This window comes from Rhinolophus ferrumequinum, chromosome 25 (genome assembly GCF_004115265.2).
Source record: "Rhinolophus ferrumequinum isolate MPI-CBG mRhiFer1 chromosome 25, mRhiFer1_v1.p, whole genome shotgun sequence".
In the NCBI taxonomy this organism is placed as follows: Eukaryota; Metazoa; Chordata; class Mammalia; order Chiroptera; family Rhinolophidae; genus Rhinolophus; species Rhinolophus ferrumequinum.
Window position 1 is genome coordinate 12,497,414 of NC_046308.1, and position 26,359 is coordinate 12,523,772.

The 26,359-nt window shown below is 47.0% G+C and overlaps 1 protein-coding gene across 3 annotated transcripts in view; it reads left to right on the forward strand.

Moving 5' to 3' along the window:
* The window catches only part of CCDC60 (coiled-coil domain containing 60), a 128,332-nt gene that overhangs the window by 87,777 nt on the left and 14,196 nt on the right, over nt 1–26,359 (forward strand). For all 3 annotated transcript variants that reach the window (XM_033097133.1, XM_033097136.1, XM_033097135.1), the window contains exons 4-7: nt 5,002–5,109; nt 10,335–10,442; nt 19,957–20,047; nt 24,522–24,762. In XM_033097133.1, coding sequence (XP_032953024.1) covers nt 5,002–5,109; nt 10,335–10,442; nt 19,957–20,047; nt 24,522–24,762 — 548 coding nt within the window. The remainder of the gene's footprint in view (nt 1–5,001; nt 5,110–10,334; nt 10,443–19,956; nt 20,048–24,521; nt 24,763–26,359) is intronic.

Sequence of the window (26,359 nt, forward strand, 5' to 3'; positions counted from 1 at the left end):
CTCTCCCTCCCAGGCTCATCCCTATCTCTAAGCCTTTCCCTCTGCTGTTCCTTGGACCTTAAATGCTCTTCCCTACATACCCTTCCAACTAAAGTTCCACTTATCATTAAAAGCCCAGCTTAAATGCTGCCCTCTCCTGGATTTCAGCCCAACCACCTCAAGAACCCATTTGGACTCTGGGTTCCCATAACATGTTTTATGCTCGTTCGCTTTAATCCACATCAATATTCCAGGCCTTCACCCAAAGCAGGGAGACAAAAAGTGTTTGTTGGTTTATTGACTAAAGTGGCCCCGCCCCCCTTTTTTTTTTTAATAAAAGTCTTTCCTCTCATTGGGAAAGGATCATCACCAAGTTGATCCATTTCGAAACATCCACGCATATAGCAGTAGCAATAATAATAATAATCAGCACAATAATTATGAGTGTCTACTATGTGCTTTATGCACATCTTTTTGTCCAAATTTCAAAACACTCCTATGAGATAGGGAATACTACTAACCCCATTTTAGAGATTAGGATTGAGGCGTAGAGATGACTCCGGTCATAAATTAGAAAGCGTCATCCCTGAGTCCCAAACGGAACGACACCGAATTCCATGGACTGCACCCTGCAGCATGGACAAAATCCTGAGATCCTGAGCTCGTGCAGACTAGGTGAGGCACAAATCAGGGATAGGAAGGAGGTGCGGAGGGAGGTAGAGGGGAACTACACGGTAGAAATGGTGCCACTGCAGCCACTGTCCGATTAGAGCGGCGGTCTCAGCCCTGGCTACACGTTAGAATCCCCTGGGTAGTTTTTAAAACCCCAGCACTCAGAATGCACTGCAGACCAATTACACCAGACTCTATGGGGGTGTCACTGGGGACGCAATATTTATTAAAGCCCCCCTAGATGATTCCAGGGTGAAGGCAGTGTTGACAGCCATTGTACTAGGGCTATCTTCAGGAACCCAAATTGCCCAGTTGCTGGCTAAGGAGGAAATGGAACCCACAGCAGATACCCCCTGTCGACTGCACCATTTCCCAAACTCTATTCTTCACAACGTTAACTTCAAGAAATATGAATAGGAGTACGTATTTGTGAAAACAAAATTCTACTGATCCTATGAGTAGAATTACAGAATATGGGACCTTTTTGTGTCTGGCTTCTTTCACTTACCATAATGTTTTTGAAATTCATCCCCTACAGAAAGCAGGTTGGTGGTTACCAGGGGCTAAGGGAGAAGGGTGGGGAAGCGGGGCGTGAGTGCCTAATGGGTATGGAGTGTCCTTTGGGGGTGATGAAAATAGTTTGAAACCAGATTGAGGTAATGGTTGTACAACCATCTTTTCAAATACCATTGAATTGCACCCTTTAAAACCCTTTCAAACAGTAAAGAAAGACCACTCCTGCCATATTTTTCTCCTTTACTCTCAGACCACAAACACATTCACAGCACTTCTGACACCAGGTATAAGGGTTTTTACCCCCCACACACCAAGCAATTCCCTGCAACACCAGCTGGGGATCCTGCCACCCCATTCAATCTGACACGATCAAACTGGAGACAGCGTCAGATGCCACAGGTTAAGGGCTCAGTCCCACAAGAACGTCCCACCTCAGATGCCCATCACAAATCCCAGACTGTCACCTGTACTTCTGACTGACCGACCGGCCATAAATCAGGGTTCCCGTGACCCTCTCCTTGGGTTTCATAATTTTCTAGAATGGCTCACAGGACTCAGGGAAACACTGATTTACATTTACCAGTTCATTGTATCTTAAAGGACACTGGCGAACAGCCAGACGAAGAGGTACATACACAGAGGTCTGCAAAGGTCCCAAGCTTCTGTCCCCATGGAGTTGGGGTGCCCCACCCTCCCATTACGTGGATGTATTCACCTACCCAGAAGCTCTCCAAACCACATACTTTGGGGATTTTTATGGGGGCGGCATCAGGTAGGCGTGATCTCTCATGAAAGTTCCAAGCTTCTAATCCTAGCCTGGGTCTTTCTGGTGACGAGCCCCCATCCTGAAGCCAACCAGGAGCCCACCCAGAGTTGCCTCATTAGCACAAAAGACCCTCTGGTCACCCAGGAAACTCCAAGGGATTTAGGAACTGTCTGCCTAAAATCTAAGACCAAATATCAGCACAAAAGATGCTCCTGGAGATATTATCACTTAGGAAATTACAAGGTCTTGGGAGCTTTGTGCCAGAAACCGGAGGCAGAGACCAGTATGTATTTTTTCTATTATTTCACAATGCCCATCCCCTCAAGTTTAGGGGGTGGAAAGGGAATCTGGGGAGAATCCCCAGAGCTGTAACTTTTGAGCAGGATCTTTACCACTCAATGGGAGGTCCCTGGTTGGCAAAAAAAGAGGTGTGATTACACATATCCATGTCAGCCCACCAGAAATTCCTGCAGCCGGCATTTCCGGTTAGGAAGCCCAGGGCTGAAGGAGGAGGGTGTGACGGTGTTTGTCCCTTGCCAAGTCACAAACATTATTTTCAGGGCAGGAAAAAAAAGCTCAAGTCATGACTTAAGCCACCTCCATCCAGCCACTCAATGGGCCACCACTGACGTGTCCTCATGGGCCCCTGACGGGGCATGTGATACAAAGACGGCATCTCCATGAGCGGGGGCAGGGGGCTCTCCGTGACGGTCCCAGGAGCTCAGGGCAAATTCTACCTTCCCTGAGTCGGAAGATGCTCGTAGAGTCCGCTACTCTTAGTGACACTAGCCAGCTGGCAGCCTTTCCCTGGGATAAAGAGAAGGAATGAACTCGTGGCTCTTTTTCGCAGGAGCTGTGCTCAGACGAATGAGCAAATGAAGAGGCGCTGGGGGAGGGGGCGGCCTCTGTTCAAGATCCTCTTGTGGCTACTTAACTAGTTCGGTTGTAACGTGTCCCTCGTCTGGATGGGGTTTTTAATCCATGGTCACAAGACACAATTCTCCCTCCGATCCGTGTTTCGGTGTGCGAGACGTGGTTTATTTAAAGTTTAATAAGTTTAAGTATGCACGAGATGTCTCCTCTTGTAGACTTCAGTCTGGGTATGCCCTGTCTGGTGAGTTCTAGGAGCTGTACAGGGCTGGTTATTAAAACGTAACTGAAGGCCATTACTGCAACGCAGCCATGACACGCAGGCAGGTGGCGAGCCAGGGGTTATAAAACAGCATTGACAGACTGTCTGTACCAGTGAGAGCAGTGGTGATGAACGCAGGACGGGGTTCACGTTCTGACTTCACCTATAAGACTGTTCCACTTCGGGCAAGTCTCTGCACCTCTCTGAACCTCCTTGTCTTCACCCACACGAATGGCGCCAAACTCCCAAGTTTGTTGTGAGGGTTACATGAAATAACGCTTAGCACAGAGCCTGATACCTAATTGTGAGCTATTATTATACAGTAAAGAGAATGTGCTCTCTCTGGGTCTCAATGACCGAAAATCCTCAGATTTATGGCTAAAAATCTGAATTTCCAGGCAGGCTGAAAAGCATCTCACACATCTAAGAGCTATGCTTCTCTAATTCCAATCACAGAAGCATCAAAAGTGTAAGTGTTCATCCTGAAGTACTTTTTTAAACAAGGTGTTTGATCTTGTGCATTATAAAAGCAAAAGGGATTATTTTTCTCCCCTCTGGATCTAAGACCATAGGATCAGTTCTTTCAGGCAAAAGTTTTAAGTCTGACAAACGATGCAGGCGCAAAAGAAAATCAAGCATGTCCCAAAAGATTTCTGCCTGCAAGCAGTCCTTCCCACTGCGCTCAGTGACCTCGTTTTTCAGCTGCAAATTCAGCTGAAAAGGTGAAAAAAAACAACAGGTAGAATTTGTCTTATTATTGTGGTTGAGAGAAGACATAAAGCCAGAGAAGAAGGAGTGTCAAAGCTGGGTTAATTTCTACATATTCTAAACCACCGGGGGAAACAGTTGAGCCAGTAAAACCGGGCACACCGAGGTATATCTTTCTGCTTGTGGCTTCCTCAGCTCCAGGGTTGAATCAAGAGCCCACGGACGTGGAAATCAGGGGCCTCGATTCGGGTCCTATTTTTCAGTTCACTCTGTGACCCCAGGGTTCTCCTTACATTTCTAGGAGGAACGTCCATTCCTACTGTGTGCCCCCACTTGTCTTCTCTGCCCCCACAGTAGGTCATTCTCAAAACAGCAGCCAAAGGGATCCTTTGCAGATGCAAGGCAGATCGTGCCGGCTCAAAGTCCTTTACTGTCATTCAGAGAAAAGACCAAAGTCTTTGCAATGGTCCCCCAGGCCCCTGGTCTCTCTCTGCCCCCCTCTCCCTTCTCTCTCTATTGCTCACTCCACCCCAGCCACCTGGCCTCCTCGCTGTCTCTATAGCACATTCCCACCTCAGGACATTTGCACGTGTTGTCCCTCTGTCCAAAAGGCTCTGCCCCCAGATATCTGAATGGCTCACTCTTTTACAGTCTGCAGATTTTTGTCATATGCCACCTTCTCAGGGACACCTTCCCAATCATCCTGCTTAAAATTGCAACTCCCAGCACTCCCAGCCCTTCTGAACCCCCTGCTCTGCTTTTTTGTCTCCCCGTAGCATTTATCACTAGTTAGTACGGGGAGGGGTGGCCACGCTGGCCAAATCCAGCCCCCGGGCTGATTTTGTGAATAAAGTTGTATTGGGACACTGCCATTACGTGTTGTTTACATACCATCCATGGCTGCTTTGTCCCACAAAGCCATAACTATTTACCTAGACCTTTAAGAAAATGTATCCGACCCCTAGTCTAGTATCTTAGTATCCACACCATTTACCTACCTATCCTGTTCGTTCTCTTTGCTCTTCCACCACAATATGTGCTCCACGAGCACAGGGGTGTTTAAATGCTCTGTTCACTGGCTGCATTCAGAACCCTCATCTCTCGGGTCATCATTACTGCCTGGCACGTGGGTGGTGTCCAGCCATATCTGCCAAGTAACCCCTGGCAAGAGAAGGTGCTGAAAACTGCCGCCCCTTGTTCACTCTGCTTCTCTCTGCTTTTCCTTCAGCACGGACGATGACGAGAAGAGTAAGAAGGCGGGGCATGGAGCCACATTTCGCCCGTTCACCCCCATACACAGCTGCATCATTTCGCCCTCGCTCCCCGAGGCTCACGTGTAAGTAGCGCTCACCCCTGGCTCAGCCGCCTTGCTAGCTTCTGAAGAAAAGCCAAGGCGAAATGACTCAACCAGCGAGCTCATCAGGAGCTGAGGAGCTGTTCCTTTGTCCTCTAGAAAGAGACGCGGAGCCCGGAGCAGACAACACTATTTGATAACAGAAAGCAGACGGGTGGTTTAGAGCTAAGTGGCAAATCAGCTGGGACTGAGTCATTCCATTCTTCCCAAGCCAGACGCTGTAATGTCAAATAGTTTGCAAAGCCTGATAAAATCTGTCTCCAGCCCTCGCCAAGCGTGTGTGACAACACCTCAGCCAGGGCTCAGGGGACTCGTTTTCCCCAAGGCTCAAGGAGCTGTTTCCCAGAGAAGCCCTGCCGTCTTCTGACCTGAGGCATAAAGTCCTCATTGCAGGTGTACCGGGCTGATCAACCCTCCCAAGAACACTCGCGCTTTCTAACACCTTGACATCTTGTTCCCCTTGTGTCTGCGCCAAAGAACTTCAAGCCCAGCTTTTTCTTTTTTGCTGGTTGGCACTTTCCAATGGGAATATTTCAGACACAGAGATGGAAGCTTCTGACTTTAGGGCAGGGTTTGTCAACCTCAGCATGATTGATGTTTGGGGACGAGAAATTCTTTGTTGTGTAGGACTGTCCTGTGTATTGTGGGGTGTTTGGCAGCCTCCGTGGCCTCTACCCACTAGATGCCAGTAGCACCCCACCCCCCAGTGTGACAACCAAAGTATCTCCAGACATTGACAAAATGTCCCCTAGGGGCAAAATCGTACCCACACACACACCCCTGCCTCCTCCCCCTCCCTGTTGAGAACTACGGCTTTAGGGCAATGAACACGGTGCGAAGGATTTGAGATTTCTCTGTCCACTCATTTGTCAAATAGTTATTAGGTCCCTACAGCGTGCTACTGAATGCTCTGTGGGCGTTATCTCATTCAGACCTCTTGGGTAATGTACTGTTGGCCCCTCTCTGCAGAGGAGAAAGCAGAAGCTCAGGGAAGCGTACTTGCTGCCCAAGGTCACAGAGCTCAGCATAACGCTGCACTGCAGCTTTAAGCCAAGTCTGTCTGACTTCAGAGCCTGAGCTCTCACCACCACACACTACACAGAAAGTGTGTCCCAGCGCCTTACCTTTGAGGAGCTCCTGATACGTGTACTTGAAGAGTAAAATAATGCAAAAGTAAAATCAGAGGGCAAGATGGTATACAAAGTAAGATCATTAATAAAGATCACTTAGTTTGTGGGTGGAAGATGCCACCATCACCACCACCATCACCACCATCACCATCACCACCACCACCACCACCATCACCACCATCACCATCACCACCATCACCACCACCACCACCATCACCACCATCACCATCACCATCACCACCACCACCATCACCATCATCACCACCATCATCACCATCACTGTCATATCACCATGTACTTGGACACACCCCTACCCTTCCCTAATACTCCAGCTTTTGATGCCCCACTCCCCGGTTTCCTCCCACCTCCCTTTGATGGATTTTATGATCGGTTTCTTGATGGACTTCTTTGTTCAGGGACATTCCAACTGGCAGCTGAAGATTGACATTCTTAAAACATCTTGCAAAAATAGTTCTTGCATTTCTCACAGTGTCCCCTGGAAACCCTTACCCTTCTGCCTGTCTCTGCCACAGATGAGCCTTCTGAAACCAAATGGTTTGTAGGCTTTCACTGGCATCCCAATCACCTGGGACTGGGGGTGGTGCCAAGCCTGGGAAAATGTATATTCATGGGCCCCACCCTCAATTCGTTTGGTCTGAGCAGACTGAGGCTTGAATCAACTGTGGAAGTGACTGGAGAGTTTTTTGATCATCTTCTTTCAATGCCAGATGGGGAAACTGAAGCCCAGAGAAGGGACAGAAGTTGCCCAAATTCTCACAATAGGAACCCTGATCTCCTAAGTCAGGTCTCTGTACCAGGTTTATTAGGTAGGCTACTATTATTATTATTATTATTATTATTATTATTATTATTATTATTTTATGCCCCAGACCAGGGATCAGCAACCTTTTTCTTAAATGGACAGACAGTAAATATTTTAGCCTTTGCACACCAGACAGGTCTCTCTTGCAACTACTTAAGCTTGCTATTGCAGCATGAAAGCTACAACGAGTGGATGTAGCTGTGTTCCAAAGAAGTTTTATTTGCAAACACAGGCAGTTGGCCCACTGGCTATAATTTGCCAACTCCTGGGCTAGACCGAGGGCTGACCTCTCCTCTCCTTGGCTGTTAAAAGGCTCGGCTGCATTTGATGACTGTATCTGTGACCTACTGCTGTGTTCCAGACCACCGCAACACGGGGTGGCTTAAGACAGCAACCATTTGTAATTGCTCACAGGTGTACAGGTCAGCTGGGTGGTTCTACTGGCCCAAGCCCGCTTGGTGGATCCTGGCTGGGCGTGTGTGTGTGTGTGCGCACGCACCCGGCGATGGGCGAGCGGGAGGTTGGCCCATCGAGGACGGCCTCATTCACAGGTTGTTGGCGATGGTAACAGGAGTGGCTGAGCCACGTGTGTCTCATCATCCCAGCCTGGGCTTGTTCACATGGAGGTCATGAAGCTTCCAAGAACAAGAGCCTAAGCACCCAGTCTCTTGAGGCTTAGGCTCGGAATGGACACAATGACCCTTCCACCACCTTCTACTGGCCAACGCAAGACATCCGTCCAGCCCAGATACAGGGAATGGGGGCGAAGAGTCCATCTCTTGATGGGGGAGATGCAAAGTCACCCTGCAAAGTGTGTGGACGCAGGGGTGGAAGGGTGGAGCAGCAGGGCATTTTGTAATCAGTCTCCCAAAACGCTTCAGGGCAGGGCCTGCCTGGTCAGTTCTCAAATTCTCAGTCCTCACCTCAGCCGATGTGGATCACAGCTGGTCAGTCCGTTCAATCACAATGCCATTGATCCCCAAACCAGCTGAAGATTCCGAATTGACTGCAGCGGGATCAATCCAGCCACGTTAAGGGAGATTGGACCTTCATCTTTACAGGGGAAAACGAAATGGTGTCTAAGAATGAGAAACAGCCACTCCTTTCCTCTCTGAGGTGGCTGACCGGTCCCTCACAGGCTTTGGTGAGCGACTGTGCAGCGAGAGCAGCATCTGCCATGTGTGTCCAGGTTTGCCCCTGGCAGACAGCATGGAGCGCCTGGAATGCCTTTGCATGCAGTTCTCCAATTTCTCTTAGCGAACAATGAAAACATCGTTTTCTTCTCGGGGATGCTTACGCCTACTCGTGTTCTGGTTGGGATGGCAGTTTCAACAGAGTGGCCGCTGGGTGCTCGCCCTGACTGTGTGCAGCCAGGCTGCAGGGGCTCTAAACTGGGAACAGCAGAGGGGGCATCTCTCCAGGCCTTGCACACCTTCCCGGGGTGATGGTGAGAGTGACGTGCGGTGTCTGGCACAGGGCCAGGCACATGGCACAGCAAGCGGCTGCTCTTGTCGAAAGACAGCACATGGCCCAGCACCCAGAGCTACGAAAATGTGGTTACCTATAGGGACCAGGGTGGTATTACAGGGGAGAAAGAGACAAAACCCGGAATGGATGTAGGCTTATAGGTCCTTTACATTAGAAGTGAGGAAATAGTCAATAATTTGTAGAAGAGAGGAAAAGTGGAAAGAAGGGCTCCAGAGAAGAAAAAAGAGAGCTCCTGACTCTGGTATTCCTAAAACCTGGTGGACATGGCGACCCCAGTACCTGGGGAGGGGGTGTGGGGTGCGTAGGGGCCGTTCCCCTTCAAGCTGAGTAAAAGGGACACCTCTCAAGGGATTTCCGGGATACCCAGGGGTCAGCTCCACAGTTGAGCCCCAGGGCTTGGGCTCCACTTTCCAAGGTGGGGCCTTCCTGGAAGCAGAGTGGATAGATTCCTTCCTGTCCCTCTGAGCTCAGGCCTGGGAGCCCTGGGGAGTATCGATCAAGACAGGACGCAGTTTCAGAGAAGAGCAATTACACAGGTTCCTAATGGAGGCATCATTCCGTTAGCGCAGGGGGAGAAATGGCTTGGGGAGGGTGTGGGTGGGTGAGGACTCCACCTTGTTTCCAGGAAAAACACTCGGACTGCAGGTTAACCCTCTGCTGACCTCACTGTCAGGGTGACCACTGTGTTGGCTTCATCAGTACCCCGAACAAGCAGAGCTCAGGCCCATGAAAGCACAGCCTCTGCGGTTAAACAGACCTGGGTCCAAATCCTCATTATATCCTCAGGGTCAAATCCAAGAGTAACCTCTGGCCACTCACTTTACCTCTCTGAGCCTCAAGTCTCTTGTCTGCAAAGAGGACACAGTCATAGTACCCTTCTTATAAGGCTGTTGGGAGCATTCATGAGATATTCATAACCCATCTTTGTCACCAACAAGCTGTATGACCCCGAGCACACTGACTGCACCTCTCTGAGCCTCAGTCTCCTCTTCTCGAAAATATGCATAATGACTCATACCCCAGCAGGCTGTTGGAATAATTAAATAACATGTGTAAAGTGCCCTAGTCAATGCCTGGCTCATTGTAATACAAGATGCACCCCAAAATCAGAAAATAAAGGTTAGACATATTTTTAAAGTGAGTCTTAATTACATTTTCAAATAATAAGTTCAGTGTGTTTTTCTTCACTACGCAGCTACATTTGTGGGCAAAGGATTTATCCATGTAAAGCAATAAGTCCAACTGTTAATATGGGGGTGGGGAGAGAAGTATAATAAATATACTGGTTGCCCTGTGTTTGCAGACTTCTTCAACACTCGGTGTATTTATTGTGCTTCTGTCATATGAACAAATGGAAATCTGCAGGGTATTAATTTTCTTCAATCCTCTCATTTGTCCGAATCACGACCTGCAGTTGTGGGACCCCCTCCATCGTCTCTCCCATCTTGCACACACAAACCCCCAGTAATTGGCATAGGGTCATCTTATGTCAAATCAGGGTTCTGCCACCTACTAGCCCAGTGACCTGGCACAAGTTCCTTAACTCCTCTGAGCCTCAGATTCCCCATCTGTAAAATGGGGCGAATGAACACCTCGCAGGCCCACTGCAAAGGTTTAATGAACTGACGCATGGGAAACACACGTGCCGGGAGCATAACCACAGCTCTCTAACTGGAAGCCAGCACAACTCCTCTCTCTGGCGCCATCACTGTGAAGAGGGTTATTCTGACAAGATCCCATGGTGCTCCCTCTCTCTGTCTTTGCAGGGAACCCCTCTTCCGTCAGCTCTGTGCCCTCCACTGGCTTCTCGAGGCCCTGACGATCGACCACACCCACCACACCATGAAGCCCTTGATCACCTGCTGGAATCCAAAGTAGGTCTCAGCCCCTCGACCTGCCATAACTAGCAACAGACTTGGCAGTGGGGGAGGAAACGCCTATTGGTTCTTCCCCTCCATTTGCTGCTTTGGGTGGGTGGGTTGCTCTAGGAGTTTTCCTACGTGCTTTGTGGGATCCAAAGCCCCGCAGCACAGAGTTGTGGGAGCCACTGTGGACATCTCCTCCCAGCACCTTTTCCTAACTCCACATTCGGTGACATCATACTGGAAGCTTGACATCAATCAGCCATGGTGGGAGTACTGACACCACAGAAACTAGCCAGCATGCCGCTGGATGCTCAGCTAGCTTTCTCTCCGCCTTTCTTCTTGGACCATGTCTCCCCACCACTATTTTGTATTTGCTCCTCTTCTTTTTCCTCCTCTTCCTTCTCTGTTACTCTTCCCTTTCCCTTTGTTCTTATTTTTCTCCTTCCTCTCAAGGAGTTCTGAATTATAGACACGAAGTCGGGCAATGAAGTTCGCGAACTTTCCACCGTGTAATCTCCACTTGGACCCAAGGGAGTACTCAGTGTTCTGGTCCCTGGAGAAGCTGGTTTCGTTCAGGCAGAAGCTACAGGATATGTTGTCTAGGCCAAGAAAAGTGTTCGCTGCGTCCCCACCAGTGGGGAGAAGCCTTGAGGCCACTGCTGCAGGAAGTGCCCTGCACACGCAAGGCAGAACAAGGGACAGGCAGGCAGGGAACGGCATTGGTTCTTTAAGGAGAGTCCTGTTGTCTGCAAGGACGGAGCCAAAAAAGGTCCAGGCCTCTGACTTGAGGAATTGGATTTGCTCTGTGAAAATCCCAGGCTGAGTTACATAAAATAGTTCCGCCTTCAATGGGAACGCCCACGCCCACCCCGATAAGCTGATATAGGTGCCCTCTCACAGTCTTGTCTGGCAGGTGGATTTGGTCTTCTTTCTCTTCCAAAATCCTGAATTTTAATCCACGCCTTCCCCCTGAGGACATTTATCACCCATCGCCCAAATCCCCATCCTTCTCACACCTTACTTGTCTCTTGCACCAGAGCCCGGGTCAATGAACCTCAAATGCGACCAGAAATACAAACCATGCCGTCTATAGGTAGACCAGCAACTCCAATTGATTCCACGTTTTGGGCTGGGACAAATTTAAAATTCTTGCTTCCTTTGGTACAGGGGTTTATAAGCTTTCATTAATTTTTTTAAGCAGTAGAAATCCTTTAAAGAAAAATGGAAGCCCCAATAATGTAAAACAAATTTTTTCCAAATGGAGCTTCTACATGAAACAGGAGGCTAGGGGGTCTGGGAGACCCGAGACCCCTCCCACCGTCACCAAGGCACCTTCGTCATTTCCACAATATTTTCGTGGCTCGCAGAATTTGTTTGAGAACCACAGCCTGAAAACATTTCCCACAATGTTTTCTTTAAAACAAAACTGCTGAAGTGATAAATGAATACAATTTATTCCTCCTGAGATTTTTTCAGATCTTCAGAAGTGTATCAAGGATGAAAGCTTTTATCCTCCCTGCCCCCCCCATTCATTCTCCTCCTTAGAGGAAACTCCTTTTGAAGGTCTGAGGTGTGTCCCTCCTCCAGATCTTTCCAAGGCCTTCCCCTTATGAATATATAGAGAGATATACAATTAGTTTTACAGAAATGGGATCCTATTCCACATGTTCTTCTCTGTGTAATTTCCCTCCTCCCACCTCCCCGTTTTACAATGTCTTATGGACATCTTTCCATGATGGTATGTACAAAGTTTTCAAATTTTTTCAACAGTTTCCACGTTCCTTTAATAGAATACTTGTAGAGAATTCGGTGGCATAGATGGGCCATAATTTAGGTAACCATTTCCCTATTGGTGGGTCTCAAATTTTTGCATTTCATATAGTACTGTACAAAGCATCCCTGTGCATACATTTTGTGCCCAGTTGAAAATGATTCTGAGAAATGGAATTTCCAGGTCAAAGCAACATCTAATTTTTTTCACAGTTGACTGCTTAGATTCTAAGAAAAAGGCCCTTCAGCCAGTGGACGTCTAATAGCATTTCATCTCCCCAAACAAGCTACCAGCGGCAACATTTTTGCCTCTGACATTTGGGCACCCATTCTCTCCGACGGAGGCAAGAACATAATGTAGAATTCGGACTGAGAAGATAAAAAGAACCGTCTTTATTGCCTTTGGTTGGTTTTAGAAATGTGACCACACATTGTCACCTGCAGTATAAAAGATACAGTGGTCACACTGAGAGTAGTGGAGGTTCTACTGTGATTGGCCAGGGCAGAACCGGAACCAGAACTTCAGCCAGACCTGAAAGAAACCTACAGCCCAAGAAAGATTCCCACAGGAAGTCAGAGCATTTGTTGGGGTTTGTTTATTTTCCTAGTGAGCCATTTGCTCCTGATGCTGATTTTAGTTTGGGGTCAATGTACTCGTTTGTTGGTAAATGTTTAATAACCAGATCTCCAAGAGGGAAAAGCCATCATTTGTAGCCGTGCCAATTTCCATGGTGGAAATAGTCCTGCCGTGGCTGATTTCAGGCTTACCAACATGTCACTGAACTTGCAGTTGGGAAGAGATGCACAAGTTCAGTTTTTGTGAGTCAGTATGAGCCAACTCCAGCACACCGCTATTTGGGATTGATTAAAAATAATTTTATGAATCTGAGGGTGGGAGATTGGGGTGAGGGGATTTCAGCTCCCTAGAAAGTGCCAGAAAGCATCTTTTTAGCTAGCAAGAAAGGAGAAGGATAGCTTTCTTCTCTTTAATACTTAATCCCTATTTATGATGTGTCTCCCTTTTGCCATAATGTGAATTTCCCCAAATCTTCAAATGAAATTTTTAAAGCCCAGAAGGATTGAGTGATGAAGGCCAAGGGCTCTAGCATCAGATGGTCCTGGATGAGTCCAGGCCCTGCCATTTAACAGCTATGTGACCTTGGGCAAGTCACTTAACTTCTCTGGGCCTCTGTTTCTCCATCTATCAAATGGGTTCCTTCCTGAAAAGAGCTGTAAGGATTACGCAAGATCAAGTACGTAGAATATTCAGCCCAATATCTGAGAACACAATAAGTGTTCACTAAATAACAGCTATTCAAGATTAAAATCCCTATTTTAAAGAGCAGTTAGCTCTATGATTACCAATGCCATTGAGACTTTGGCTAGGAAAGAAATGAACTTCTGAGCAGAATTTTACCAACAGGTAAGATCCATGTTCACTGGATGAATAGACAAACACACAGGTAGGAAAAAGGCTACGTAAGGTCAACCAAAATCTTGTAAAGATAAGCAATCCAGGCAATGACCCCAAGAGGGAAATACCAAATTTTCAATTGTCCTAACTGTGATTTTCTAAGTTTCCACCATCTACCAGCCAGCATCTCCTATTATTAAAGCCTTCAACACATAAACCCTGGGCACTGACACCCACCATGCATTTTCCAGAAGAAAACACCTGTCCTCTGGGACACAGAGGTCCCAGAGGCTTCATTTCTATCAGGTCCAATGATGGCTGTCGATCCAATTCTGCCCCCTTATGGATCGTAGAGTAAGAAAGTGGGGTGGTTCAATACCTCAACGTGGGCTTTTTGCAGGCAGCAAAATTTACTCCCTGGCAGCTAGTGTGTTGCAAACAATAGACGATCTTTGCGAGTTGCGGGAAGATCCCATAATTAGATGGCTGGCTAGCTGGTTGGGTGAATGGACAGATGACAGCTTTTAAGGTATCCTCATGAGTTACATCTGAGTTTCCGCTTTATTTGCAAAACAAATAATAATAATAATAAAACAATAAAAGCAGCAGAAGAAGGCCTTCCCAATTTCATCATGTGGCAATTCAAACACATGATCATTCCCCAGCATCCTCATTAATTCTTCTGCTATCAGAGAGTTTATTTCAATTGACAAGATGATGGGTCTACCACAGAGCGGAAACTGGGTCTTCTCTAATGAACGTACTTATGACTCAGAGTGAGAAATGCAAGCCTCTGATTAGGCCACGGAAGACTTGCTTTATCTATAAAGACCCCCAAGTCTTTATCCAAACCTTTGGGATCAGCTGTGTCTCAGGAATCTGACTTTGTTTTCTTTATTTGTCATTTTAGAAAAGAAATATGGGGCATTTACCATGCAGAACATCACATTCTCAGAGGGGGCTGGGGGAGCATCCTGTCATCAAACACTATTTCCACAGGGGGAAAAAATGAATATTTACACTAAGTATATTAATAAACGTAAATAAAGGGTATCGATAGCCTCCCACCAGTTCAGGTCCTGTTTTGCTGCCAAATAAGTTATTAAAAAGTTTTTTGGTTGTCAAGATCCTTTGAACTTTGGATAAGGGATTGTGACGTGTATTACTCTTATTAGAGATGAGCTTCCCAAGGACTGACTAGGAATGACCGGACCTTTACAGAGAAGCAGACGAGACCAAGTGTAAACAAGCATCGCAAGCCTTAGCGTCACCTTTTCCCATCCTACTATCTTCCACCCCCGCTGCCATCTTCCCTAGTCCCACTGGGCAAGAATGGGGCAGACCCTGGCCAACAAGGGGAATAAAAGTTACTGATGGACCTTCCAGGCCACCTAAAGGGGGTAGGGGGCGGAGTTATTCGGCTTGAGTCTCCAAAGTCAGTCAGTCATGTGGTCTCCCCTGGAGCTACACATAGGGCTGTCCCACAGAGATACCGCTGGACTTAACTGGGGAGCCCAGCTGGGTATAATCCCGATTTTCATTAAGAGAGTCCAGACACTCAAGGGCTGGGCTGCCCCGGCACAAAGAACCCACCCCTCCTTTAGAAAAACATAGATGGCTACAAGGCAACCACACTTTGACATTTCAAACATGACACAGGCACCTAAATCCAACTACTGTGTTATAATGAAAACAGCTGGCATTTGAGTGCTTTCTGTGTCAAGCACTGCTCTGGGTATATTACCCCACTTGAGACTCATTCTAACCGACAGAGGAGGAAACTGAGGCACAAAGAATTGAAGTAAGTTGCTCAAAATTGCATAGTTAAATGAAAGCGAAGTTGGAATTTGAGCTCAAGTAGACCAGGCTGCAAAGCATGTGTGTTTAACTACTAAATGATTGTTTTCTCTGTTTCTCGCTAAAGTTCAATAGTCTTCAATTAATTTAGGGAACAATCTAGTGTCAAAAATAAAAAAAGAACAACTCATCACAAAGTAAGATTTGCCTGGGCACCCAGATACAAAAGAGACTCCAACGTACCAAGATAATATGATCTATAAATACATCATTGTCTTTGAAAAGAAACAGTGAGAAAAAGGCCATTCTACACTTACTGCTTTGCAACTCAATTTTCGTTAATATGTGGGGGACAGCTCTCCATGTCAAAACCTTTTTTAATGACTGCAGAGTTTATCAACCTGTTCTGCCAATTCCCCTAAGATCTTTAAGTGTTTGCCAGGTTGTTGCTCTAGTAGAAAAAAAAAATTAGCAATGTTCTGAAGAACACACATAACAGCAATTATTATATTTAAGTTGCTTTCCTTTGTTATGCACCCCACCCCTCTCCAACTCTGGAAAGTCTCCTTTTCATCAAACCTGCTCCTTTCAGGCACCACTGGGAAGAAAACAGACAACATCCCTGCTCTCTGGATTCTATTCTAGGGGAGGTAACAGATAATAAATATGTAATAAGCAGACACTTTGAGATAGCACTAAGTGTCATCAAGAAATTGACAGGGTGATGAGATAGTGACAGAGAGGGGGGACAATTTTTGAATTGGGTCATCAGGGAAAGACTCAGAGGTGACAATCGAATGCAATCTCTGAATTCGCTCCCCCCTCCTTTCTGCACTGGTTTAGTCACATTTCTTCTCCCCTCTTCTGACGTGGCATCTCTACAGCAGCAAGGGAACTTGGCAGGAGTATGGCGTGCACCTGTCAGCCGGGGGGCAGGACAGGGCGTCCTGGGTGGGAGAACCCAAGAGCTCTGATCTCTATCTATCTCCTCCCTGGTGTAACTTCAGCAGTTCCCACCATTCTCCTTCTCGGTCGTGGATGTATGAACGCCTCCGAAATGAGACAACAGGTTTTCCTCTCTGAGAAGCAGGTGTTTCACCCTACATGCAGGTTCAGAAAGAGGGAAGTATTTGAGAACAATTACTCTGATGGCCACTGTGAATTGACAGCTTCAAGCGACCACGAGGAACGACATGTGCTTGGTGGAGAGAGTTAAAAGAGATGTCACAGTGCTCAACACTCTCTTCCCTTGGTTTATGGCCGGTAGGATCCCCGAGAAAGCTTCAGCAGGTGGAAATTGTGGCCCAGAAATTAGCCACTTCTTCCACACGCTCTGCCTGGGTCTCGTTCCCACCACCAGCCCCTCCTCCAAGCCACACGAAGATCTGTTGAAAAACACATGTTGCTGTTAACAGCCGAACTGTATTCAGTTCTCCGTACAAGGCACCCCGCCAACTTCTTCACAGGCTCATCTCATTTTACCTTCATGGACACAGCTAATGTTATCCTGCCCCCATCTTACAGGTGAGGACACGGAGGCCCAGAGGGGCTCAAGACCCTACACAAGCACACACCTAGGAAGCAGCAGGGCTGGCGGAGGGCTCAAACGGCCAGGAGGCCCAATTCTTAAATCCCCTCTTCACCATCAAGAGACTCCACTGGCCAGGTCCTGACGCTCAGAGCGACTGGCCTGGGGTCCCAGACGGTAAAACAGAAGCATCAATTCGGTTGTACTAGGTTAAGGCGCTGTGATGAACCACCCCCAGCTCTCGGTGGCTTGACGCCATACAAGTTCATTTCCTGTTCTCCGGACTTGCCATCAACACTGGGCCTCTGCTCATTAGAATTACACAAGGACCCAGGCTGGTAGGAGCTGCATCTCAACACAAGCTTCCGCCATCCCTGCCTCGAGGACTGGCCCACCCACGTGTCACTTTCAGTCATGCTTTTTTAAAAAAAAACAAAGCAAGTCACAGTGCTTCAAAGAGCCCGGAGACCTGGGCCTATTTGGTGAGCAGCTCTAATGGCCATTGGCCCGAGTCATGGAAAGGAGCCCCAACTTGCTTTGCCCTTCTCCCACAGGTGTGGAGTCAGCCCACGGTGGACCATAAAGCTCCTGTGGTTTATTTCTTTTCCTCCTCCTATTGATCTTCCCTTTTGGTTTATTTGCTACTGAAAATGAAACATCAGAGAGACTGATTCTGTCTAACCAGGCCCTTTCTGTAGCAATGGCTTTGCAAGAGCAAGGGCACCCGGCTTTTTAAGATCTCGGGGAGGCTTGTTGCATGTTTAGCTCATTTAGCCCACTGCCTGAAGCTGCAAGAGATTTCAGGTCATCTTGGAAGTCGGTGTGATCGGAAAACCTCTGTCTTCCCGATCCAGCCTGAATATTTAAGATTTTGAAAGCTTGGCTGGGACCAGATTTAATTTTAAAAGGGGAAGAGGGTTGCTTTTGAACTTCAAGCAGAAGGCTGGAGGCACAGCAGGGGCTGCCTTAGCAAAGGGAAAAAGAAAAAAAAAAAAGCCCTGTGGTCTTGAAAGGAACATTCTAAAGCGGAAATGCTACAGCTTCCAGTTGGTGAGCCTTAAATCAGACTTCAAAAGTGCCACTAGTTTAAGTACTGTTTATAGGACAGAAGTATTGCTGCTCCTTCCTCTGGCTGGATTTTAAATATTCCCTAATTTGATTACTCGGGGGAGAGGCAGGCAGAACCAACGTTAAATGAGCTTCACTGTTAATTATTCAAAGGGCTTTTTATTGTGTAATCAAACATAAAGCCCTACAAGAAGCTTGGAGGCACATTCGCACCCCGCCCTCCCCAGCCCTACTTCCACCTTGGCGTGTGGGTGCATTTCTTGCAATGTGAGCCAGTAGGTGCTCAGAAAGGTTCTGCAGGGACGGATGCACAGCACATTTGGGCTGGTAAAGGCCTGTGATTCTGCTCCTCACATCCCCGTGCCATGTGAAGCCGGTTTTAAATAAGATGGAGCTTGATCACCTTTTGCCTCCTACATCCGGGCATCTCCCTGGACCAGTGGCACTTGGCAGCCCCAGAAATCTCTAGACCTCTGTCAGTGCCTTCCTCCATCAAACTGGTCTGGCCATCTCATTCCCTCAAGTCGTTGCTCTACGCTAGGTGACAGGCAGCCAAATGATTTAAAGGATGCCAACCATCTAAAAAGTCCTTTCTGCAGAGTAAAAGGGGATAAAGAAATTGGATGGATGGATGGATGGATGGATGGATGGATGGATGGATGGATGGATAAATGGATGCCAGGAAGAAAAGAGATCAATAGACTGATCAATCAATCGATCTACAGGTAGACGTAGTTGAGAGAGCACACCTTGAGTCTTCCTTCTTGCTTATCAACAGACATCCACCGCCCCATAACACAAATCCAAAATCCAAAAGGCTCTGAAAACTCAGTTTTTCCATAACTCATTTGGCAGCAAAAGCTCCTATGAACCAAACTGATTTGGTGGCAAAACTTGACTTGAAGCTAGTTAGAGTCTTTATTTATCCCCCCTACTATGAATATTCATACATATCCTTGCAGAAATATTAACGTGTTTGATTACAGGATGCTGCCTTCAACCCCATTGGAGGGACTATATTAACATACGGAATTTGGTCACATATCTGGTCCCATGGGTTCCAGATAAGGGCATGTCACCAACAGAGCCTGCTGGGGTTTCAGTCTCATACCCAGAAAGTTCCCTACCCATAATAGGAGGATCCAGGTTTTGTGGGATCTGAAGCTTACTTAACTCGGGGGAGGCTGGCGCTTTAAGAAACAGAATACAAAATTACAATATAAAAAATTATAAAAAGTTAGGGACAGAGCCTTGGAGGGCCCCATGCAAGTGAGGGTCATTCAATTCATTGTAAATATGCATCACGGTAAGAGTGACTTAAGCCCCCACCCTGAGCTTGTCTTCTCATCTGTAAAAAGGGATGAGAATGACTGTATCACAAGGTTTTTGTTGACACGGTTCAGTGAGAACGCACAGAAGCATCTTGCATGTAACTTCATATAGAACTTTTGCTCAATAAACTCCCAACCAGTGATTTTCATTGTGGAATGCACCCCCACAAGCTCCACCCAACCGCACCCAATAATTCTGTGTGCTACTTAGAAGTGTCCCTGATGGTGGGACACTTAGGCACCAGAGCAGGCACAGATTCAGAAATGAACGTGGTTTTCAATTCACCCCCAAGAGCAACCGCAGACCTGCCCTGGAACCTATGAGAGGATCTGAGTCCAAAATGCAAATAGATGCAGAACGCATATGAGTACAAATATATCCCACCTCCCTCAGCCTCTACCCAGTTAGCAGTGGTCTCTCCTAACCTCCATATTCACTCGATAGACCCTGCAATGGAGGACTGTGCCTCCCATTTCTTCACAAACACGGGAAGGGAAAAAAATTATAACAGAGACCAGCCACCATCCATCGTCTATTTATTGCATTTCTTAAAAGAACTTGTAATAAACCGAGAGTCTGGCAACGGAAAACTCATTAAGCTGTTTCTCACTCAGGGACCCAGGTGGAAGCAAGAGCACGATAAAAAAAATCAATAAGGACAAGTCCATGGGACAGAGGTGGGAGCACTTCATCACAGCGCCAAAGGTAACAGACAGCAAGCACATGACGACACCGCCTAGTTACCAGCCCCAACTTGTGTTAGAGGCGATTTTGCCAGTCTTTTCTCTGATGGGATTTTGCTTTCCCAGTTGGTTCTCTGTATGAAGGGAAGTCAGAACCATATGCTGTTGGATGGTTTTCATAAATTTTAATTAAAATGGTTATCTGGGGATTATAGGAAAAATGACATTTGGCTGGACACCACTTCATGGAGAAGGAGAGCGGTAGGAAGCTGAGGGGCTGCTTAATAGGATGTCACCAAAAGGAAATGGACTCACCTCATTCTATATTTTTAATCAATAACAGTCATTTCTCTCTCTCTTTCTCTCCCTCCCTCCCTCCTAACTCAGGCAGGAACTAAGAAGTAAGTGATTTCAACAGACAGGGTTTTCTACAAACCAGAACATGTGTTTATTAAGAGAATATCAGAAGGTCTATCTATTCTTTGCACCCAAAACTATCCTTTATCTAAAATCTCCCAAATTCATGCACTCAACAAACAAGCACCATAATAATAATAACGGCAGAGATGATAATGAGCCACACCAGGGTAACGAGAAAGCACACAACTAGAGTGTTTGCTGACCCTCACCCCTTACCCACAAAATGGGGAGGCTGCCTCCCAACATTAGTAAAGAACCCCAGGAAACAATATGCAAACTCCCCCTGAGAATGTTCAAATGCTGAGCATTGTTGTGGGTATATAATTTTTAGAAGCACTTTTTAACATAATTGCAAAGGGTCAAGTTCTGTGCTAAAAAAAAAAAGAAGAAGAAGAAGAAGAAGGAGAAGGAGAAGGAGAAGGAGAAGGAGAAGGAGAAGGAGAAAAAGAAAAAGAAAAAAGAAAAAAAAGCTAGGCTGTCCTCTTAATAACCCCATGGGACACTATTCTTATCCCCAGATGGGAGCGGAGGAAGTTGGGGCTCAGAGAGGTTGAGCAACTTACGTTGAGGTCACACAGCTGGGTAATGACAGAGCCAAGAGTTCATCCTGAGTCTGTTTATTAAACACTCTTTACTAAACACTGAGTTTTCAAATGCATCTTCTCCAGGATATCATGATTATAATTGCCCCTCATGAAGAGTTTCACCATTTTCTTGTTTTTTCACCAAGGTGTGCATAGCTCTGAGAAGTAAGAGCATTTGTTTTTATCACAGAAAGTTGCTATGGAGATAGCGTGTGCATCTGTCTCCAGAGATGCCCTGAGAAAAACAGCAGGAGCCACAAACCTTTTAAAAAAAATGTCCTTCAAGAATATACACGACAAAAACTGGAGGAGAGGAGAGTGAAGCGCTGCACTTGAACTCACAAAATTGAATTCCCCGGGCAAGTTTGTGGGTCAGAGTCTGGGCTGCAACGTGGTCCGCTCCGAGAGTGGACGAGCACTACATCAGGAGTCAGGAGGCCTAGCTCCGCCACTGTGACTCAGTTCCCTGGGGGGCATGGACAAGTCCTTCCATCTCTCCTGACCTCAGTTTCTCCACCTGTAAAATGAACACTTTGAAAGAGAGGCTCCAATGGAAGGAGAACTGACTCTGGGTGGTGAACACACAATGGGATGTATAGACGATGCAATACAGAATTGTACACCTGAAACCTATGTAACTTTACTAACAATTGTCACCCCAATAAACTCTAATTAAAAAAAAAATTAAAAAGAAAAAGAAAGAGAGGCTCCAATCAACTCACATAGCAAGTGGTATTCTTCTGTATGTGTAGAGCTTGCTGGTACCAAGGCAACTTGAGTAAATGAAGAAGAAAAACAATCAGGCTGAGTAAGGAAAGACAGAGTGGTGACAAAGAGTGGAGTCTGTAGCAAAGAGGAACACTCTTGCACAGCTCAAGGGAAGACCCTCTGCTCAGAATTCGCTCATTTTGCCCTGTGAGAATGGGAGTCCAGGGCTTATCATTTTCAAGAGAGGCCAATAGCCTCCGTTTTTATTTAAAAAAAACCTCCCCAATTTGTAAAACTCTGGGCAGGTAAACATGTTTCTCCATGAGCCACCCATTTGGAACCCCTGCTTCTAAGAAAGTATAAGGAATCATTGTAGTTCCTACTGAGGTGGAACACAGCAGCTAGTTAACACCGCTCCTGAGTGAAATACAAAAAGCAGAGAAGAAACATTTGGGGATTTAAGTCAATTCAGAGAAGAGTCAGTCCAATAAAGGGCAAGCAAGATGCTGAAATTGCCTGTCACATTTCCCCCGCCACATTTTACTTTTCTGCCACTCTTAATTAATCAGAAGTGTCAGCCCTTCACTCTAGATTTCCTGGCTGAGGTTGTTAATTGAATTTTAATTAATGGAAACTTTAGAAGCTCAAGATAATCCTAGCCCAAGGAAGATACACACAGAACTCTGGATGTGGAAAGCCCTTCTGAGATCATCCCAGTCCCTCCTCTTTGTTTTATAGATGGAGAAACTGAGGCAAGGCAGAGGACCTCAAGACCTCCCGGAGGTCCCCTGGCTCTGAGTCCAATGCTCATTGCAAGACTCCAGGCTGTCCGCATGACACAATCTGTCTAGCCTTCAAAAAATGGCATTGATCTAAAGAGCCTGGTTTCCAGAGTCAGGAATTCACATTATGCCAGACGAAACAGGAAGAGGCAACTTCGACGTGTATCATCCCCCAGGGCAGCAGGGAGTAGCGGGGCTTTCCCTCTGTCTGGCAAGCTCTTGACCAGTTGCAATGTCAGGACAAGGAGGACATTGCCTCCAGCTCCTAATTTATCCAGGGAGAGAACATGCCAACTTTTGGCATTTGCTTTTGCTTTAACACAGTCATTTTGTAACCCATGCGTCCCCCTGGAAATCTGGTTAAATGCAGTTCAAACTCCAATTGCCCAGTAGGTCACACTCTGAAGTGCTCCATCATTTGTGCAGAATTTCACTGAAGATTAGGGGTCGGAGTGGGATGGGTGGGGGGGGGGTGGGGAATGTCACAGGAGGGATCACATCTTAAGCCCCACAGCCTTTCCCATCCCTCCTCCTTCCTCTTCCTCCACCCTCTACTTCCCCTGTGCAACCAAGAAATCCCTCCCCTCTTCTAATGCAGGGAAGTTCCACCCACACTCGGGGCTCTACAAGGTAACCAATCAAAAAAATTACTTCTGATCACAAACCGTGGACTCCCTGAAATGAATCCTGCTGGGTACAATTCTCTCCACCCTCTTAGATAGTTATCCAATGTTGGTGTGGCTACTTCTCCCTATCTTCTTCCCTACGGTACCAAAAACTATGAGTTTCCTTGAAAGAAGACCTCAGTCTGCCCTGCAGGAGCTTTCATTTTAAATCTTATCAAATAAAATTGTTTCTATTAGTTGAGTGTAAACTATAGCCCAGGCCCATATTGAGCTCTTCTCCTGGAGCAGCTGAGGGCCTGCTCCTCCCCACTGTAAACCTGGTATTTTAAAAGTCACAAAGAATCAATAGCACTGGATCAGGGGCATGTTCAATGCCACTGAAAAAAAAGGCTTTTAAAGTATTTTTAAGCAAGGCGTAATAATTAGTTTTGGCATTAGCCTGACCTGGGTTTGAACCCTGGCTGTACCGCTTGCTAGCTGTGCAACCTTAGGCACATTAGGAAGCCTTTCCAAGCCTTAGATTGTGAGTTAAATGACCACATGACTCCACACACTGCATTCTGGAGAGACACCAGTTATGCAAGAGGATTTGTGTGTACACACACACACACACACACACACACACCCTATACCTGGTCCTCTCTCACTCCTTTCCTTCCAGAAATGCACGTTCCCCTCACAGGACTTTCCCTACCTACCCAGACCTTCTAGGATTTGACATCTAGACCTTCCTGCGCACAATAACCATGGGGCTTCCCCGAAGAGCACCCCCCCCAGACAAATCTGCCTCCCCCAACTCCACCTCCTAAATGTCAGGCTTAGAATTTTCTCCATCTTGTCTTCTTAAACCCAAATTAACACAGCTCTTCATTCCTTGAGGCCCAGGCATCAACTTGACGAACAAGAAGTTGACACATGCAATCTGCGGTCAAAACCAAGAGGCAGAAGTTAGACCCGTGCTCTTCCACGGGTTAAAAATCAGTTCTGATGATTATTACAGAAGAAAAGTCAAAAACTGTTCTGGGCCGTGGCAGTGTCCCTGGAACTCGTGTTTGGCTTCCTGTGGTGACTGCCTGGGCAGCCATGGAACTCACTGACTAGAATAAGTCTTGTCACATTTACTTCAAATACCGCACATTTTTAAATGATCTCCGTTTGTGGCAGAAGGTCACTCCAGACTGAGGATATATTTCACAGTGATCAGAAAGAGCCTCAAGGAATTTACAGTCAGAGCCAGGTTTTCCCTCCCTCCATCCCTCCCTTCCTTCCTGCTTCTCTCTCCCTCCTTCCCTTCCTCCCTCCCTCCATCTGTTCCACCCTCCTTCTTCTTTCTCTCCTTCCTTCTTTCTAATATCCCTCTTTCTTCTCTCCTTCAGAAGAAATTCAAAATTCCTGCTCCACGTGCCACGAACCCGAACCGCAAACCAAGCCGGCGAGGCTCCATCCTAAGTCTGTCTCGGGCTAGTGGGGGGTCATCCCCCCAGAGCAGCATGGTCTCCGTGAACCCTGGCTCAGATGAGCCCCCAAGCTCATCTGTCACCCAGGCAACGGGCAACAAGGACGTTGAGGACAATGAATCGTCTTCAACCAAAGCAGATGAAGAACTCCTCCATGTCAGTAAGTCCTACCTGAGATCTGACCCATCGGAGACCTCAGCTACGTGATGGATGGAGAGAGAGAGTCCTCCTTCTCCTGCCCCCTCACCTTTCCCTCTGTTTATACTTTAACCTCTATCCCATTTGTCACAGCCTTGACGAAAGGAGATTCATTTCCCAGACTTCCATTGGCTTCTGAAACCTCCTCGAATTGATTCTGAATTCATGAATCTTATTCTGAGAGACACATTATTTGACCAAGGTCTAATTTCCAGGGCTGGCTGCATAATGAAGTCTTTGTGGATGCAAATCCCTGGGGACAGCAGGTTGTGGCCTCTGCATGGACGGATCCCCGCCCCGAATCAATGGCAAGAGGATTCCTGAGAAACCAAAGCTCAGGTCGATCCTCCTGCCAATCTTGAAGCTCCCAATCTTTGGGGAACTGTTAGAGGAGAAACTCACTTAGATAGCGACTCACAAAGAGGGGCCCTATGCCATCTAATGTTGCCCCCTCAAGCCAACCCCATACAACAAAAAGACGTCTTCTATTTTCCTTCGAACAGAGGAAGAAATGGATTTAGTCTCTTAACGCTGAGCTTCTTAGGCTGGACATGGAAGATAGAGGAAGTCAGAATGTTTTCCTTTGGACAAGATTTGGTATTTAAAAACACAAGACCCCACTGTCTCTAGGCAATGGCTAATGACCCCCCCACGGCCCTAGGAACCGAGAACTGAGTAGGTGCCTCTGCCTGGGGGCTTCCATCACAGGGCCGTCTTCCTCAGAGAAACTCTATTTTGTGGCATCTGCCCCTTTGCCGAATAATTCCCTTCTCCCAGATGGTCTTGAGGAGTAGACAGAGCCTCAAAGCCCTAAGGCTTAGTTCCATTTCACACATATCCCACCTCGGCTAGGTGATGGATGGAGGTTAATATTGGGGGACGCCATTCCTGCCCACAGGCATTATTGCTAAAAAGAGGAAAAAATTATCGGGTAATAAGGGATGTGTGGAGCTTTAGACATGATCCTGTAGGAAAGCTGCCCAACAGGCCAGATCAACGGGGGTCATTTGCTGGTACCCGCCCAGCCCTAGGCTGGCAGGGGAGAAGTCAGATGTTGCTGCGTGATTACCAGGAAAGGGAACGAAAGTGGAGGAAGCAGACACAGCTCCCTCCCTCACAGGCATCTGGACACACCCCAAGGATTCTAGGATGTGTGGCATAAGGGGAGGTGGGCATGACAAGACAAAAATATAGGTCAGACTCAGGTCAAATGGAATCATGACCACCAATGACTAGGAAAGTATCTACTTGAGAATGAGGAAGGGAGCGTGCAAATGGCTAAATGGTGATTCTCCGCGTAGTCTAGATGGGTCCAAGGTCACTGAAAGGAACGCCTTTCCCTGGCACCCAACGACTGCACTCATAAGCAAAGCTGGACACAAATGACCTTGGGAAGCCCTGGGCTTCACCCTTCCAGGTATGGCTTTTGAGACTGAGCTTGAACTGACCACAGGCACCTACGAAAGGTGAAAAGTTTCTCCCCTGGTATCGTCCTCCTTCGTTGATATCCCAACTCTAACTCATAGTCTCTCAAATCCTTCCCTCTTTTTTCTCCTTCG